Source organism: Chanos chanos, chromosome 6, assembly GCF_902362185.1.
Source record: "Chanos chanos chromosome 6, fChaCha1.1, whole genome shotgun sequence".
Taxonomy (NCBI): domain Eukaryota; kingdom Metazoa; phylum Chordata; class Actinopteri; order Gonorynchiformes; family Chanidae; genus Chanos; species Chanos chanos.
This window is the reverse complement of record NC_044500.1, coordinates 41,042,910-41,060,400: the sequence shown is the minus strand read 5'-3', so window position 1 is coordinate 41,060,400 and position 17,491 is coordinate 41,042,910. Positions and strand designations below refer to the sequence as shown.

The window sequence follows — 17,491 nt, the reverse complement described above, 5'->3', positions numbered from 1 at the left end:
GAGGGAGACTGTTTTTAGAAACTGTTTTTTGGAAAGTTTGTTAGATTCTCCAACATTCAAAACAACGTTTAAAGGTGGTAAACAAAAATAAAATCTTCATGATTTATTAACCTGGTATTACACAACAAATACTGGTTCACAAAGCAGTTTCCAAAAACTTCCACAAAATGAACACTGTATGTACTGCTTTACAGTGGTGCCTCTCCTGATCTTCAGATACTATGTATGTATTGAATAGATACTATTTCATGATTTGTGTAATATATCTACTAACTAATTTTGGTGAAAACGTTGAAAACTATTTGGATTTTTAGTACAGAGTAAATGTGAGGTTCCCGTGTTTGTTGATTTTTTTCCCCACTCTATTCCACGCTATAAAGATCCACACAACATCCAATATCACACGATCCCCACAGCAAGAATTTTTTTCAAAAGAAAAACAATAACAACTTATTCATACTAAAATATTTCTTAATCACAACAGTCTTGAGCTGCATGATCTATAAGACATCTGCCTGTTGTTAATACTATCTCTTTCTGAAGAGGGAATAAACATACTATCAAACCCACAGCTCTTATGATTCTTTCTGAACTGATTTGGTAATGTCCAAGACATCTCTATTTCACTTCTAATCATTTCTCAACAGCTCTGAGAGCCCATTTGAACGACTGTGTGACTACATAGATGCTCTGTGTCGTTGGTAATTGATCCCGAGTTCACAAAGTGCTCTACCTTCCCAGGAAGCGCACGGAAACACCTCCCCGTATCCACAAAGCAGAACCAACAGCGCACGCATCAGTTTTGCGCCCTCGCGGACGATGTGTGGACCTGGATTCAAGAGCTGCAACATCCAGAGATAAATAAACCGCTCTGGAGTAAATACAGAGGGTTGTATAAGTGATGCGGTGTTTTCTCTTCACAGTTAGAAGAATTTGTCGCTGTTATTGAAACGCTTGGATGTACAGTTACTATATGAGGAGGAATAATGTGGAGTTATCTGAGCTGCTATGGGGGATGATGTCCGAAAATGAACACAGGTAGTTGGACGAGTTTTTATAAGTAATAATGAAAGTAATTATTTTTAATATTGTACAGATTCACAGAAATGTGAATGTACGAGTGATCTTGGAGAAACCAGGAGTAATGTCTTCAGCGGAGCGTGCGATATAATGAATTTATGTGCTACGGCGCTTGTAAGGATGCATGCATTCATGTTATTGATAAAAAGCAAAAGTTACATGATTAGCTACTGCGTGGCTTCGGTTGGCGTATTGATCCATCTTCTATAAATATTATCCTTCTAACGCTTTTTTTCTATTGACGATAGCCAGTATACTATAAAAGCATTTAAAAAGAGAGAGAGCGACGAGAATGAATTAATGGTGTTTCGGGAGGTCAATTTTGCGCTTCTGCTTTTCTTTCGCTTTTACAATTTAAAAACTAAAATAAGACAATTGTTATGTTGACTTTACTTTGTATATCATATTGCCTCGAAGATCTGAAGATTGTATATTTATTCAATCATTTATCCTATTTGTTTATTTATTTTTGTTCGTTCACTCATTTATTTCTTGTAGAATATTGTTTTAGGGGATTTTTACGCTTGCGCCTTAGAAACCTGTTAGCATTTACTCAAGTAGCTTTGGCTTTTTAGAGTGAGAGAGAAGAACTGGTCAGACAACACAAAGTTAATTGTTTATGTGGCTCTGGAGTGTCTTTCTCCTCTGCCCCTGTTATTCTACTCATCACCTTTGAGAGATTCCCCTTGTTCACTCTCTCTGTCATCACCACTCTACTAATAGGACCAGTATTACTAGATAGGTCATATTTTGTGATCCTTAACTGAGATCATATCCCGTTAGGTCCGGGATTCTATCTTACCCATTGTTTTAACCATTTGTTTCAATGAATTCTTCTTGCATAATTCATATCCTGTTTTTTTTTTTTCTAAAGGACTCAGTTAGGCTGTTGTTGTTTCTCTTTTTATTGTTCTTTGACACACTGAAAGGACTTTTTCAGCAAAAAAAAAAAAAGAAAAAGACAGATTCTGAAGGGGGGGTTGTATGGCGTGTGGATCATGGGAAGAATGACAAGAAGGAAGTGCATTTGTGTTGTGAAAATTGCACCCCCAAAAAGGGTTCACAGAGGAGCCACAGTACACTGTTAATGTCCTTCCCTTGTGCACTTCCTCCGTAGAGTCCTTGCAGGGGAGTCTGCTGGAATAGTTAATTAGTGGTTTTGGAAAACAACATCTTTGCAGGGAGATCACCAAGTGCACAGAGAGTTTAATAGGACGTGCGTCAAGACAGGTACTAAACAACAGGAAGAGACAAGGGGTGTATAAGTTTTGTTAAGCTAGGGTGTTTCTCAAAAAAGACTTCAAATGCACTTTCACCCATGTAAAAATATGTCATTCCATATTTACTCTCAGTGGAATGGCTGTCTGGGTTAGAGGGGGCTGTTTGTTTATTTATTGTTTTTTGGCAGGAGAAAAAAAGGAAGTGATAACCGATTCTGGATTGGGGCCTGAATGTGCATGCTGACCTGACAAAAATATTGTTTCAGTGGTTTTGTTCTTCGGCAGTTGCAATCAATAAATAAATCAATACAAAAAAGATCAATCAATGAACCACCAGTAAGAAAGCTCCTCTCATGGAAATCTCCTCTCATGGTGATGAGTTGTTTATCTACCTTGAGGTATAACCCTCAACATTAGATGAAAACATGCGTGTCAGTTTAAGATAAGATGAGATGAGATAAGATGAGATGAGATAAAATAACACTTTATTAATCCCCAGGTGGGGAAATCTGGGTGTTCACAGCAGCAGGAAAAAAGGAAAAACAGGCAAAGAAGTATAGATAAAAATACAAGATAAAAATACAATACAATGCAATACAATGTACAGTTATACATTTTGTTCTGTTTCATGCATAATGAGACTGTCCATTTTTGTCTGTGTTTACAGATTGTCAAAAGCTACTCCAACCTCCCAAACAAAAGCTCCGAAGTTATCTAGCCATTAAGGTGCATTCAAAACTCATGTCAAGGCCTTGTCCGTCTGCTAGAGGTCCCAAACCTCCAGTTGCTCCAAAACCAAGGCTTGCCCTTGAACAAGAAGATGAACACAGCCAAAGCTGCATAGGGAATGGGGATGTGATGTGTTCTGAGAGGGAGCTAGAGCAAGAAAGTGAATCAGAAGCCACCCCAGATGAAGCGGATGAGTGCCTAGAGGACCTTGTAGAAAATGTGGACACCTGTGCAGAGGAAGCGCCAAAGCTGTGCCATGAAGACCATGAGAATCATGTGGAACAAGGACAAGAGGTCGATGAAGAGGAAAGGCTAGAGGAAGAAGAGGAGAGAGAAGATGGCATTGAAACAGAGTATGCAGTCTCGCTGAATTCTGTTGAAGTGGCTGACGTTACGTCTGATGTGCCTGATGCAGGCCACATCAAAGAATCTGATGACCTCAGCCCACCTGAGGACACTAAGAACCTTGGTGACACATTAGAGGGCTCTGCTGAATGCTTTGAGTGTGATACTGCCACTGAAGATCAAATAAAGGATGATTCAGGGGACGAGTGTGAGAAACAGAACCAGTATGAAGAGGGCAACAAGGCTGAGGAATATACATCATACTGTAGTAATGAGGCAGAAGAGCATTACTGCAATGACAGTGGATCCTGTGTGTGTGAGCCTGTCTCTGAGTGTACCAGTGAACAGTGTGAGAACAGATACACCAATGAGGAGAATTTAGACTTTAATTTACCTAAGGATGAAGTGGATGAAGATGGGTTTTCTTCACAAGCTGCAAATTGTAGTGAACCGTCTTTAGGTGAGGAGTACCCTTATGATGTCATCGGCCAGCCAGATGACAACAGCTCTTGGCAGCCTGAACGTGCCACCAAAGACCAAACTGGACGTTTCAGATTCTCTGATGAGACAGCTGAAGAGTTTGAGCCTTATTCAGTAATAGAGGTAGTGCCTGCAGACATGATGTCCACCACAGATCCAGAGGTGACACTTTCTGACGATGAATGTAGTGGCGAGCAAACAAATTCTTTAGCCCCGTCTGGACCAGAGGGCACGGCAAACCAGGAGCCTAATTATCTTTCATCAGATGATGTTGCTGAGGCTGAGGATGCTCAAGCTCAGACAAGTGACTCAGGTGTAGACCAGGAGCATTTGGAGGGAAAGCATAAAGAAAGGCCGAACAGCAGGACAGGCGATGAATATGCAGATATTGAGGAGGATGGAAATGATTCAGAACAGGTGGAATGTGTGTCATCAGAGGACTATGTGGAAATAGGGGACGATGATGAGTCAGTTGACATGGAGCGCAAAAGCAAAGGAAAGAGTATCAGGCAACGCTCAGCAAGACGAGGGCAGGGCCTCTTAAATCAGCGCAACAGCTGTCAACCTCGTCTGAGACTTTGTAACATCACAGTGCCAGTAGACTTAGACCTGGGCAGGACTCCAGAACTGACTAACAGGGTGGTATTTGCCCATACCACAGAGGCATTTGAGGAGGATATAGAGGACCTGGACTGTCACATTGTACCATTCTTTGAGGACACAGATTCAGAGAGTGATGAACACATCTATGAGGAGGCTGGCTTTGATTCAGAAGGCGAGAACATTATCTCTCTGGACAGGAAGAGCATTGTGACCCGCTCCCGCTCCCTCTCTGGGAAAGTACCTGGATATGTTCCTGAGACTGTTCCTGAGGAGCCGGGCACTGAGAACCAGACTAATGATTATTATACTGTGGCCTTAGACCAAAATGGAGACCCACAGAAATATACTGACCATTCAGAGACGATTAGAAAGATCCCTGCTTTAAAGCCGAGGCATTTCCTTCTTTACCCCCGGTCTTATTCGGTAGAGGGTCGAGACTTGCCGTTTGCAGCTCACTTGGAGAGTGATCACTCTCCAAGGGAAGATGACAGATTAAAAAGGAAAGATGACACCCTGTCCCTCCCTTGTGTCATCACTTCTTCTGGGAGTTTTTCCCAAAGAAGCCACCAGTCCTCTAGTGGTGTGTCCACTCCCACATCACTGGTTGATATTCCACCTCCATTTGAGCTGGCTTACATCACCAAGAGACCAGTCACCAAAAGCTCACCATCTCTTTTAATTCAGCACGAGTCCAATGACAAACCAAAAAAGAAAAAGTCCTCCTTCAAACGTTTCCTGGCTCTAAAGTTCAGAAAGAAAAGTGAGAGCAAAGGCCACGGAGATGGCAGTGTCCGCTCTTCAAGGTCGTCCTCAGAGTCCAGTCACCACGGACCGGTCCGAGTGTTGGAAATGGACCGCAGGAGTACAAGCAGTTCCCCACAACCTCAGTCTCGCATGGTCATACAACAGAGGAGCCCTGAATTACCTGCCACTTTTGTACTGTACAAGGACAGGCAAAGAAGGAAAGGTGCCCCTAAGACCTACAGCAGTAGGGGTATATCAAGAGTGGAGTCCTTTGAGGACCGTTCTAGACCTCCGTTCATGCCTCTGCCTCTGACAAAGCCCCGGTCCATCTCTTTTCCCAGTGCAGATACATCAGACTACGAAAACATTCCAGCCATGAGCTCTGATTATGAGAACATCCAGATACCACCTGGAAGGCCCACACGGGCAGTCACCATCACAGAGTTTTTTGACGATGCAAATCGGACAGTTGCATCAAGCAATGAAAATGATGGATATGTGGATATGAACAGCTTTGCTGGGATTGAGAACAAACCTCAGACTACAGAGCAGGAGACCGAAAGGTATGTTGCGTTCGGTGTTACCAATTGGAAAAAAGTTAATAAGCTATTCGTATATTTAGGGATATGTTTCGCATTTAAATAATTTTTAGCTTCTTATGTTGCAGCGCTGTGATGTTCACAGCCTTTCAAATGAGAAAAAATGTGTTCTTCCTGAGTACACAATAGCATTACCATCACAAAGTTTGTAGGAAGTGCTGGCCAAAACAATGTGAACAGGAAATGTGATCAGTGTTTGTTCAGTCTGATAATTCTACTTGCACCTCTCCATTATGGGTGACAGTAGGCAAGTGGCTTGGTTGTATGAGTTTAAAGAAGAGTTAAATGTGACCCTGTGGAAATGTGAACCTATTTTTATCATCATATTTGCAGTTACTGGTGTTTTTGTATTCACAGGAATATCCAGTCTGGTAGGTCTAGTTCTAAAGCTGCACTCTGGTCTGATTAATGATTCTAGAAAGCTCCTAAACAATATGTGCCAAAACTGAACAGGCAACAGTGCACACAACCAACCAGGGTTCCAGGCTCCGGATTGCATTTCTTAGATGAGCAGACTGCAGTTTTGAGGCTGGTTGCGTTTATAAAGATGGACTATCCTTGTGGGAGAGCTTATCTCATTTTCTCATTCTCACTGTTTTGTGGTACATATGGTGAGGTAACCTTTGAATGTGAAACAATGTGAGATAGTGGCTAAGTGTCACTTATAGTTTGGAGAGGGGAGAAAAGTAGATTACCATTGAGGTAATTTTTCACTTTTACTGCAATTCTCTCCTGGCACTATGCCGTTGAATTGAAAGTAATAGATGAGTCAAAGAGAAAAGAGAGTAAGTTGCAAGAAGGGGGATGTTCACATTTTTGGACCATGTTATTAAGGCAAGTTCCCCCAAGGTGTTTGGTTTTTATGAGGCCCCGGAAAGGTGGGAATTTATAGCAGTGGGTGATGGTGTAATCTCTGACCCTGCTTTGACCAAATTACCCACATTCAGGCTCTGCGAAATCACCCCTGAGTCATAATTATGTGTCTATGTTCAAAGGCCTCCAATGAAGTCTCAGACACTGAAAATTACAAATGGTGTTATAGCTGTTTATAGCTCTTTATAGCTGTTTTTAATCCCCCCCCCTCCCCCATAAGACATGGGATGTTTCCTGAATTTCTGTTTTATTGTGCTACTTCTTTGTGTTGCTTATTGCTCTTTAACATAAACAATATCCATATCAAATATATGAATGAAAAATCACTGTCTCTTTGCATGTTCTTAATTCTTCAGTCTTTTAAAATGCAGAGCATCTTATATCTCAGTTTTTTTTTTCTCTCACAGACCCTCTCAAAAAAAAAAAAGAATCCCTTTCCCTTCCCTTTAAAAGTTCTTTTTTTTCCATAGTGGATGGTGTCTGTGAGAAGTATTGCTGACTACTTTACTGTGAGAATGATATGAATACTTGGCCGTATCTAGATCAAGGCAGTCTTCAGTTTGAATCTCTTCCATTACTTGGACAGCGATCCCCCTGCTTTGGGTCTCTTTCTTTCTGTGGCATTATTGATTCCCTTCATTGCGTCTCTGCAGTCTTCTACTGTAGTATGTTCTTAGTGCTCTAAATGGACCTATCAGTCTGCACTGTTACTGCTGTTTGCCCCTAGAGAGTCTTCCGCTCTTGTTACTTCTCTGACTGTGTTATTTGTTGCTGTTTATTTAAGCTTATACTGAAGGGCTGACATTGCCAATGTCCTAGACAGCAGTCCAGTGACAGGAGAGTGATTGATTGGGGGTGCATTAAGATGTCCTTTTTCCCACCACTTAATTAAGAGAGGAATTGAGCTGGTACTGGTAACCTATGATTCAAAGTATAGTGAGCATTCTTAAAGCATCATATGCCAAACTCTGAAAGATCAATCGTTTAGAGTGTGGCACATGAAACCTGTTGATCCCATATCACTTTCCTGCCTCTCTGAGCTTTTCAGGTTCACATAATGTTTTGTTTTGTGAAAGGGAGTGAAAAGCAGTAAATTATTAAATCTAACTCAAGGTGACTTTTTACAAAGTGAATACGCTCTATTTGAGGCATTATGTTTGTCTACCCCAGCCATTGAAGACTTGCGGTCTTGCCAAACAGGAACCCTGCTCTAGCATTCCATGGCTACAAATTCAAATACTATTCAAACTCTCTTAGACTACCATGCTTGCCAGATCTCTGAATGCAGAGACAGGGAGCCACGTGCCAAAGAGGCAGGTCTGTTGGCTCAGCATATCCTCCCAGTCAACAGTCAATTTGTTTGTTCTAATACTCCATTCGGTCAATACCAGTAAAGGGGTTCAGAATGAACTACTTGTCTCAGAGCTTTTGCGCATATGAATTTACTCAGTAATGAATGATTTACCATTACTGTTATCCTCCTTTAAAAAGAAACACAACAATAGCAACAATCTGATGAATACTCTGATCCTCATACAGCAACGCTCATTTTTTTTTTGGGCTGAGGTTTCTGACTTAAAATCTCTATCTAAATATGATTAAAATCACCTCCAGGTTTGGAAATTTATGATGTAGTATTCCTTTTGTCTGTGCGTGTTCAGGAGGGTAACAGCTGAGAAAAATGACTGATGTAAGCAGATCATTAAGACGTCATGATTATCTCTAGTTGCACAATAGCTCTTCAACTGTGAAAATAATAATGTGTGTGTGCGATCCACTTATTTAAATGTTTATTAAGTTCTCTCACGATTTCACTGAGCCCGACGCGTTTGGTCTCTACGGCCTGTGTTTTTTCGGAGCGTGTTCCGAGTCGGCGTGTTCTGGGCGGTGGCTGCAGCGAGGTGAACGGGGCGTGGGTCGGCCCGGTGCCCGTCGCTCTTAGGTCATTGCCAGGTCATCCCTGGGGAGGAAGTGTCCTGCCTATGAGCTTCCACTGCGCTGTTTACAGGAAATGCGGGACAAGGGGCGAGGGGACCGGGTCACTTCAACGGGGTGGAGACAGGCAATTCCAAACTCCCAGACTCCCCTGCGACTCGAACAACAAGGCGAGGTGTGGCGCTGTCAGGAAAGTCCGCCCACCAGAAGATGTTGTTGTTGTCATCATTCCCAGCTCGGTTCTTGCGTGGTTTTGCTTTTGTTGAATATGCTGTCTGGCCGAGTGTCAGCTTTGTGGAATTGGATTCATTCGACCTTCGTCTCGCCCGCTTTCACTCTTTAACGCACTGTGTATAAAACAAACCATTTACATTTACTTTCAGTTCATTGCTAGCTTTTAGACTGGGTCCAATCAAAAGCATATCAAGACTTTAAGGGCTCAGGGCTCTTTCGTAATATGTATGAATAATTTGATTCATTACTTTCAGTGTTTCTAGAGGGAAACGGGAAATTTAAATGATGCCTGGGCTTTATTTTCTTTTTCTTTGCTTACATATGCCAAGAGAGAATTTAGGACAAATGTTTGTATATAATTTTATCTTGGATGTCACACAGTGCAACAGAGAACAAGTAAGATAAGGATAATCACCTGAAGTCACCCTCTTAAAAAAAAAATTGGGTATCTGTCTAAGGTCAGCAGTTGAGCTTACACCCACATTTACATTTAAGTGTGTTCATTCAGTAGATGCTTTTATCGAAAGCGACTTCCAAGAGAAGCAGAATACAAACCAAGCGTGGAGCCATTAAGGAGCTGTCTGTAGCATAAGTGGTGCCACGAAGTTCAGAATTAGACCAGATACAAGTGCAAGAAAAGTTGAAGGAAGTAAAAGGGTGAACCACAGACAGATACAGGTTGAAGCAACGCTGACGGCCTGAGGTTACAAGAGTGCAAGAGAGGGAGGAAGTGGTAATAGTTGAGACGGTACAAACAATGGTCAACACAACAGCAATACTTCCGCCACGACAACAAAATGAGTCTATGGTCCCATAAAGCTTGCCATATTTTCGATACACCAACGGTGGCACTCAACCGTGCTAGTTAAACAGAGTATGGTATCTGTGAAATCTGCATGAAATTACCCAACATTCCTCTTTTTCCCCTCATCTACATTCAAATTTCCTGTCTTTTGTCAAAATGAGTTTCTTAATGAAGCTATTTCTACAGTGGTTATCTTCTGTAATAGCTCTATCACAAGTATGGAAAGAAGCTTGAACTGTTCCTATTGGAAATCTTAATACTTGGTGTTTAAATCAATCAAATTACATATTTCCAGCCCCACCAAGGCATTATGTGTGGAGTACATATAGGTCTGCTATGGAAAATCATTTTATGTGCACTGTAATTTTCCCCAAGTAAATTTAGCTCAAGAGTGTTATAAAGCTCGCCGTCTAGGGAAGCAGCCATTTCTGACATAATTGCTTCTTCTTAATGGTAATGTTAAAGACATTCAAGTATTGTTCGAATTGCCTGTTTCACTGATGGAGCCATAATGTTAGATCTGGAAGTTTAGTGCTAATTGATACATAGAGCCATGTTTGTATTGTGCTGAATAATTGCGCAGTGCATTTTGAGTAGAAAGACTCGTAGGGGTACACAACTCTTGTCAACTTTTGTCCAAAATTTCTTGGCCACCCAACTAAATTCACTCTTGACATTATTTTCTTATGAGCAAAATTTTTCAAACCAATAAGTAAGCAAAAGTACATACTGCCAACTTCTGAAAGCATGTTATGTAGCTGTATAGCACCTAATTGCAAATTGTTCCAGCTGTACAAAATTTAAAGTTCGCATGCTAATGTACAGCATATAATTTATTGTTCATTTTGTTTGGAACCACTATACCCCTACATTTTTTAATGATGTAATGTTCCATTACAAAAATTGCCCCTGAAGCAATAGACAGACAAAAGAAAACAAAAAAGTCCAGTTCACTTGAGATACATCTGGTATATTTGTGCGCTGGGGCCTCACCTGGACGACTAAATTAACTGTTACTTTGGCTTCCTTCTGTCGGCTGGAAATGAATAATGAGTGATTTCAGCTTCCTCCAGACATTGTGCCTGTGTCTGTATGAACCTCTGAAATGCTGGATGGACCTCATGAAAGATTACAGCATCCTTGTGACTGTAAGGTCCAGCTGGGCACCCCTGCGACCTTTTGTACACAGGAGATGAAGAATAGAGCTGTTGCCACACACATGTTGTAACCTCTGCTCTCTCACCCACCTCCTTTTTACAGTCTGTTAAAGTCATCAAGTCCACTCATACACAACAGTATAGCAATAGCATCCTTTCCTTATAGTGTGTGCGTGTGTGTGTGTGTGTGTATACGTGCGTGCATGCGTGTGTACGTGTGTGTGTACATGTGTGTGCGTGAGAGAGAGCATTTGTGTGTGTGAGTGAGTGTCTGTGTTTGTGTATATGTGTGTATCTCTGTGGGCCATCTCTCTGGCTTTGATGAACCTGCTCTCTGCAGGGCTCCAAAACAGAAGCTTTCACCCCCACTGTTAATGTCTCCACAATCTGGTCCCAGCCATCCGTGTTACTTCTGTAAATGTCGGAGGAGGGGAGGAGAGCAGAGAATTATGCACAGAAGAACTTGTTTAAATGAGGAGAGGGAATAAAGTTTTTTGGTAGGAGGTAATTTGAGCTCTGCTGGTTGTCACGCCATGGTTTTGTGAGATGCATTCACTTATCAACCTCTGGCTTTGTTCTTTAATTCAGAGACACAGTGGAGGTCTTCAGGTTTTAACATTGGGTTGTCAGACCTGAAGGACACAGAACTGACTAAGTGATGTGTTTTCTCTGTCTTATCCAGTGCGTACACTGAGCCCTTCCCAGTATGTCCCGCTCCTGCCGGGCTTTCTGCTGAGGAAGACCATGGGCGCACATCTGAGGAAGAAGAAGGTTGTGCAGATCATGGCTACGATAGGCAGGTGAGTGGTGCTAAATAGACATTATGCATTATATGATATTCAGTGATCCTTTCTTTTCTTTGTACCTGGTTAGAGTAGCACTGTTTTGCTGTATATGAGGACCTAATAAAGTGTTAATGTTCATTCATTTAGTAGGAAGATTAAGGAGGATTACATTTGTAGGCAATTACTGAGAAGGGGAAATCTTGATGATAGATTAGAGCAAGACTAGAACTTTCCCTCACTGAAAGGAATTCCCTGTGTGTGCACTTTTATAAGATTCATACTCCTCCAGGCAGCCATTTCACAACACAGGGATGCACCCCACCCCATCTCTCTCAGCCACAGTAATATCAGGCAGGCACAGGCCATGTGACTCACGTTTCCTTGTTTTCTTCTTCTTTAAAAAGAAAAGAAATGAAGGGCTGGGAATACTTGGTCCAATTCCAAGAGCCAATTTCTGGACAACAGAATGCAACCGTGGGTCCAAGTGTCACTTAGTTGAGTTTTATCATCAGAGAAACTTAACACATGGAGGATACGAAGTCAAGACGCTGAATCAGCCAGAGTTATGCCAGACACTAAAACAAATGGCCGTGATCTTCTAAATATATCCATTCAACAGGGGACATGAGCGTTTGGAGGGTTGTGATTAGCTTACAAATCAATGGGCGCTTTGTCGTTGCCATGAAACCCACTCATACATAATGCATCTGAATCTAAAGCTGCACATTTGGAAAAGCTTTCACGTTTATGTTGTGCTTTAATGAAATAATCAGTCTTTTTCTGACAGCGTCGGATGAAAAAAATCTGATCTGTGTTTTGTTTTTTTTTTTGGTCACACCCCCCCCCCCCCTCCACACCCCACCCCACCCCCACCCCCACCCCTAACTCCCACTCCCCTTGTCATTGGTGCTGAGCCGGTTGTCAAGCTATACTCAGCATGTTGAAAAAACTCTTTAAACACTGGTACTCTTCATTTATATCTTTCTGCTTTGTCTCCTGTCACTCAGATTGATGGCAGATCTAGAGCCTTCTATGTTGCCAAAGAACTGGTGGATTCAGAGAGAGAGTAAGTGTCAGCTCAAACGCATCCCAGAGCCTTCCTCATTCTGTAGTCACCTCGCCCACTTCATCTCTGTCTGTACTCATTTATACAACAGATCCACTCACAATACAAACTGACAGCCAATTACACGACTGTCTTACGGAAGATCTTGAATTTCAGTATTGACTCTATATGTTGATGCGTATTTTGATATACAGACAATGTGGTGTTCTATATCATCTACGTGAATGCAAGTGTTTTTTCACCAAGTAAAACTGAAGTTTATGTTGTTCTTTGCCTAGGCCTAAATATCCAAAGTAGCACACATACACACTCTGAAATACTTCTCTAACTCTCTCTTTCTCTCTCTCTCTCTCTCTCTCTCTCTCTCTTCATCTTAGCCATTTAAGTTGATCAGTTGTCTTTCTCTCTAATATCATTTAATCTTTTTAACAGACATGTGAAAGCTCTGAAAGTCCTTCAAGAGGTAAGAAGAACAAACTGCATATGTTTCTAATCTGACTATATAATGATTATAGTACACGTGCTTTGAAGATTTGGCACAGCTTTGAAACTGAGCTTTATATTTAATAGCAGAACACGACTTGTACTGAGCATGTTATGTATATGATTCTCAATCAACTTTTAAGATTAACAAAAAATGGGTTTTATAGCCGATTGTTTTGTGCATTACTTTTTTGCCTTTTACAATGTTCCAGATTTATCGTGTTTTGGCAAAACTGTTGAGGGTTTAGAAGAGCAAAGCCCAGTAAATCCATGTCCTTGAGTTCACATCACTCAGCTCTGCTTGTACATGTCCATTAGAATGACACTAGAATTTCTCATCGCTCAGTCAAGTTTAAAGAAGAGAGCTGTGTTTTGAAGTCTTTAGTTCAGTGGAGTCTTGAGTTAAGTAAATTTAGATGCAGTTTGTCAAATCAGATATTCCCTTTATTTTACAAAATATAAGAATAAGCAGCACGTTACTGAAGTTTATTTCATTATTCATCATCCTATTTGGGTCGGCCATATGAATTGCCCATTTTTAACACAAAATGTTGCATAATATTTTCAGCTGAAATATGAAAGTCCCTTTTGAAGGTTCCCAATTTAGCTTTGGTTTGAGGTACAACATCTGTGATGTCACTTGTCCTGTTTTGATAGCCAGTTACGTCAAGAGAGAGTCTCCTCCTTGTCTTTGTTGCATATGGACTGAGGTGCAGGTTTATCAGTGTTGTTCCAGTGGGGGAGACTTCCTTGTCTTGACATCATTACCTTATGGGGGTCTGTGATGCAGTAGTTATGTGGCATGCTTTTGTTTGGAGTATCCTTGCCCTGTGTGTGGTCACATTGTACATGTTACAGAATGTCTGCCCTGTAGAGGCAGGTTCTATTCGCGTCTGAAAGGTCAGGCATGAATTAGTGTCCGCTTTATTAGGTCTAGAAGCTTCTTGGTCTTATAAAGGAGAATACAATGTACGGTTTCATCTTAAAGATCATTACTTTTTCGTGATGAAACCATGAAACAGACCAAAATTATGGCCACTTTCCAAAGATGCTTATCCCTGTTAGACACGCTTCTTGACAAAGATGTCAGTGTATGGTGTTCTCAGTATGTGGAAAGAGGAGAGCAGATGGTGCGGTGTAAGTTATGCAGTCAGAACCATGCGGTTTGATAGTACAGAATGAGAGAGAGGGCTTTCAGTCATTAGAATATGGAAGTTCTTTAGATCTATATTGTGTCAGTGTTGGCAGGTGAAGTATCACACTGATACACTTTTCCATTTGTTTTCATTATCCCTGTCTCTTCATCTGACAGCAGCAATGTGATTCTAAACCAGGTCCCTGAGGTTCTGGGCTTGAATGATAAGTGTAACCCAGGAGAGCCATGTAACCTCGTGCATCAAACTCTTACTGTAATGCAGGGGTATTTTTGTACACCTTTGGCATCTTCTTTTATAAGTCATACCCGATAATTTCGTTGAGGCAGAGTTGAATAAATTGTATCATTGTGTAATTTGTGGGGAGTTTAATATCCTTGAGGAAGGTCCTTGACATGAATTACTTTAGTTTATACTCAGCAATATAATTGCCTAATTTGAATATGTAAAAAAGATTAAAAAAAAAAAAACTTCTGGTCACTGGTGCCCTTTTCACTGTAAAATAATGGTAATATTATACATGCTTTCATATTTCATATGCACATATCATATTATATTACATCAGATGGTATAAGTGCAGGTTTCTCTATGCATACATAGGCATAATTTGCACTGCGTATTGTGTATGAAGAACAAAATGGATATGCACTCCACACACATGCCGCTGGTATAGTTCTGTCTGCTTCATATCGTAGAGTATTTGGTTTAACGTTTGTATAATATTAATATTTATATTGCATCAACAATTACGTGTAGTATGGGATAAAACATAACAGTCATTAATCAGTGGCTGTGGATTCCGTGGAATAATAATGAGCAGTATATGAAACAGGGACAAAATGACCTTGATTATGACTTATCAATGACATCATTAAATCAGTATTTGGCTCCGTCAGAGCCACCCATCAAGAGGGACTTTCAAGACAATTTTTTTTTTTTTCAGCCTTGTTGCATATGCATTCATGCGGCACAAGTTTCTCCATCTTTCTTAAAGGTGTAGCTTACCTCTTTTAGCAGAGGAGAAGGAGACGCCCACGGCCTCGGTAAAAAAGTAAAACGCGTGATCGGATAATTGTGGGTGGGGTGCGGGGAGGGGGGGGGGGTGGGGGCTGGCTGGAGAGAAATGGATTGCCCTTTCAGCATTCCTGTGCACGACACTCCCTCTCTTGCGTGCTCAGCGAGGGAAAGAGACCACCGTCAGAGGGGTTATGGAGAAAACACGCCTATTGTTCCATTGTTTGATACACCATAACATAAAAGAAAAAAAAAAAAAAATACAGAGAGTTTCCAGACCTTGGCCCCCCCAGATGGGAACTGAAGTTCTACTGTTTGTTGTTTATGCAAGTTAAGACTGACAAAAACGCACCAGACGTGTAAACCTGAGATTTTATTATTTCTTCCTCATTGATCCGATTTATTACAAGGTTTACGCAGCTTTACTGGCAGCCAAACTGATTAGTTTCCTGATCAAATATGAAGCCAACAGCAGGATGCTCAAGTAATAAACTATGATTACGCTTAACAACAAAATGACACCGAAAAGTTGTTATTTCACTGGAGTGCCTAATAGAGGATCTAATAGCAGATCTAACACTGAGTTGTTGACAACACAACAATTTCATTGCTATGAAAGAGCCAGACGCCCATAAAGTATCATGTATGATTTACAGGAGCAGTGACAAATGGGAACACAGGTGCAATCGATAGCTATTGATTAATGTGAAACAGTTCTGCCGTTTGTCAGCGGATTATCTGCTAGCGTGCATGTCTTGGATTTTGTTTTATGTCACAGCACTCTGAAAACTGAAACTGATGGGCTTCAGACAAGCCTACTTACTGACACATTACAGCTTCATGTTATTTATGATGTTATCATACAACCTTTATCCATAGAGACTTTCTGAGGCCAATTTTAGACCCTGATTTGATTCGTAAGGTCAGCTGTTTTCCCTAGAATGGCTCAAATTAATGAAGTGTCTTTTCTCATGGGACCTGCATCTGGGAGCTTAGACAACTCGCTTATGTTCAGTGTTGTAATGAACCATTAGAAGTGTTGTTTGAAACACATAACAATTATATGGTGCCTTTTCCTGACTGGATACAGTTTTTACAGTTTTACAGAGCAAAGTAATAACAGATGACTGACCATGCCCCTCCCTCTCTCTCTTTCTCTCTCTCTCTCTCTCTCTCTCCCTCTCTCTCTCTCCCTCTCTTTCTCTGTCTCCCTCTCTTTCTCTGTCTCCCTCTCTCTCTCTCTCTCTCTCTCTCTATCTCTCTCTGCAGGATTTCAGGACGGCAGTGTCGGCAGCTGTTGGGGAAGATGGGGGGCCTGCTCTTGAAGAGGACACTCTGGGGGAGATCCTTAGCACTCTCCCCCAGGCGTATGAACTCCACAGCAGCGTCTTGGCTGAGCTGGAGAGTCGTCTCAATCAGTGGTGAGAGCATTGTACACAAACACACACACACACACACACACACAGGGAAAGACTATTTCCACTTCTTACAAACATTTTAGGAGGAGGCTCATTAATATACATTAAAACACAACATACACAGAGCTCCCTTTTAATGTATGTACCCAAAATATAAACATATAACAGTACACTGCTCTTTGTGAGTTTCTCTGTGCTGTATGGTGCATATAGATGAGAGTCTTGCAGGGTGCTGATGTTGCTATAAACACATTAGCGAGCTGCAGTTGAACAAGCAATAAAGATCCCAAACACATTCAAATATTGACAGTGTTAAGAGTTCTTCCCAGGATAAATGTCCACACATGAGTATCATAGCACTCCAGATGATTAGTGGTCATATATCGCCACCAAAAGAAGATGTAGTGTTCTGATGGCGCCATCCATTACTGTACTGTTGCCCTTCAATGTCCTTTGATTGCCAAAGCCCATGTAATGATGTCATTCATCTCTAGGGAGGAGAGTCAAAGGGTTGTCGATGTCATCTTGACACGCCGAGCGGAGTTTGCCGTCTTCTCGACCTATATTTCGGAGTATGACCGAAGCATGGCACTCTTGGAGGAGAGCTGTAAACAGTACCCCGCTTTTGGGGACATTGTGAAACAGTTTGAGGTGAGGAACTCCTCTATCTAACTTAAGAATAGAAATAAACATGTTCATTGATCTGGTTAGAATCTCTTCTGGGATATATTGAATATCGCTGCTCTCCTTCTATAAACATGGCGAGA

At 41.3% G+C, this 17,491-nt stretch overlaps 1 protein-coding gene across 3 annotated transcripts in view; it reads left to right on the top strand.

Annotated features, from left to right (window-relative positions):
- The first annotated feature begins 859 nt into the window (after positions 1-859).
- The window catches only part of fgd5a (FYVE, RhoGEF and PH domain containing 5a), a 29,677-nt gene continuing 13,045 nt past the window's right edge, over positions 860-17,491 (top strand). For all 3 annotated transcript variants that reach the window (XM_030777525.1, XM_030777526.1, XM_030777524.1), the window contains exons 1-7: positions 860-1,038; positions 2,968-5,764; positions 11,487-11,604; positions 12,597-12,655; positions 13,088-13,118; positions 16,576-16,727; positions 17,219-17,375. In XM_030777525.1, the coding sequence (XP_030633385.1) occupies positions 1,029-1,038; positions 2,968-5,764; positions 11,487-11,604; positions 12,597-12,655; positions 13,088-13,118; positions 16,576-16,727; positions 17,219-17,375 (3,324 nt within the window). In that variant the 5' untranslated portion in view covers positions 860-1,028. The remainder of the gene's footprint in view (positions 1,039-2,967; positions 5,765-11,486; positions 11,605-12,596; positions 12,656-13,087; positions 13,119-16,575; positions 16,728-17,218; positions 17,376-17,491) is intronic.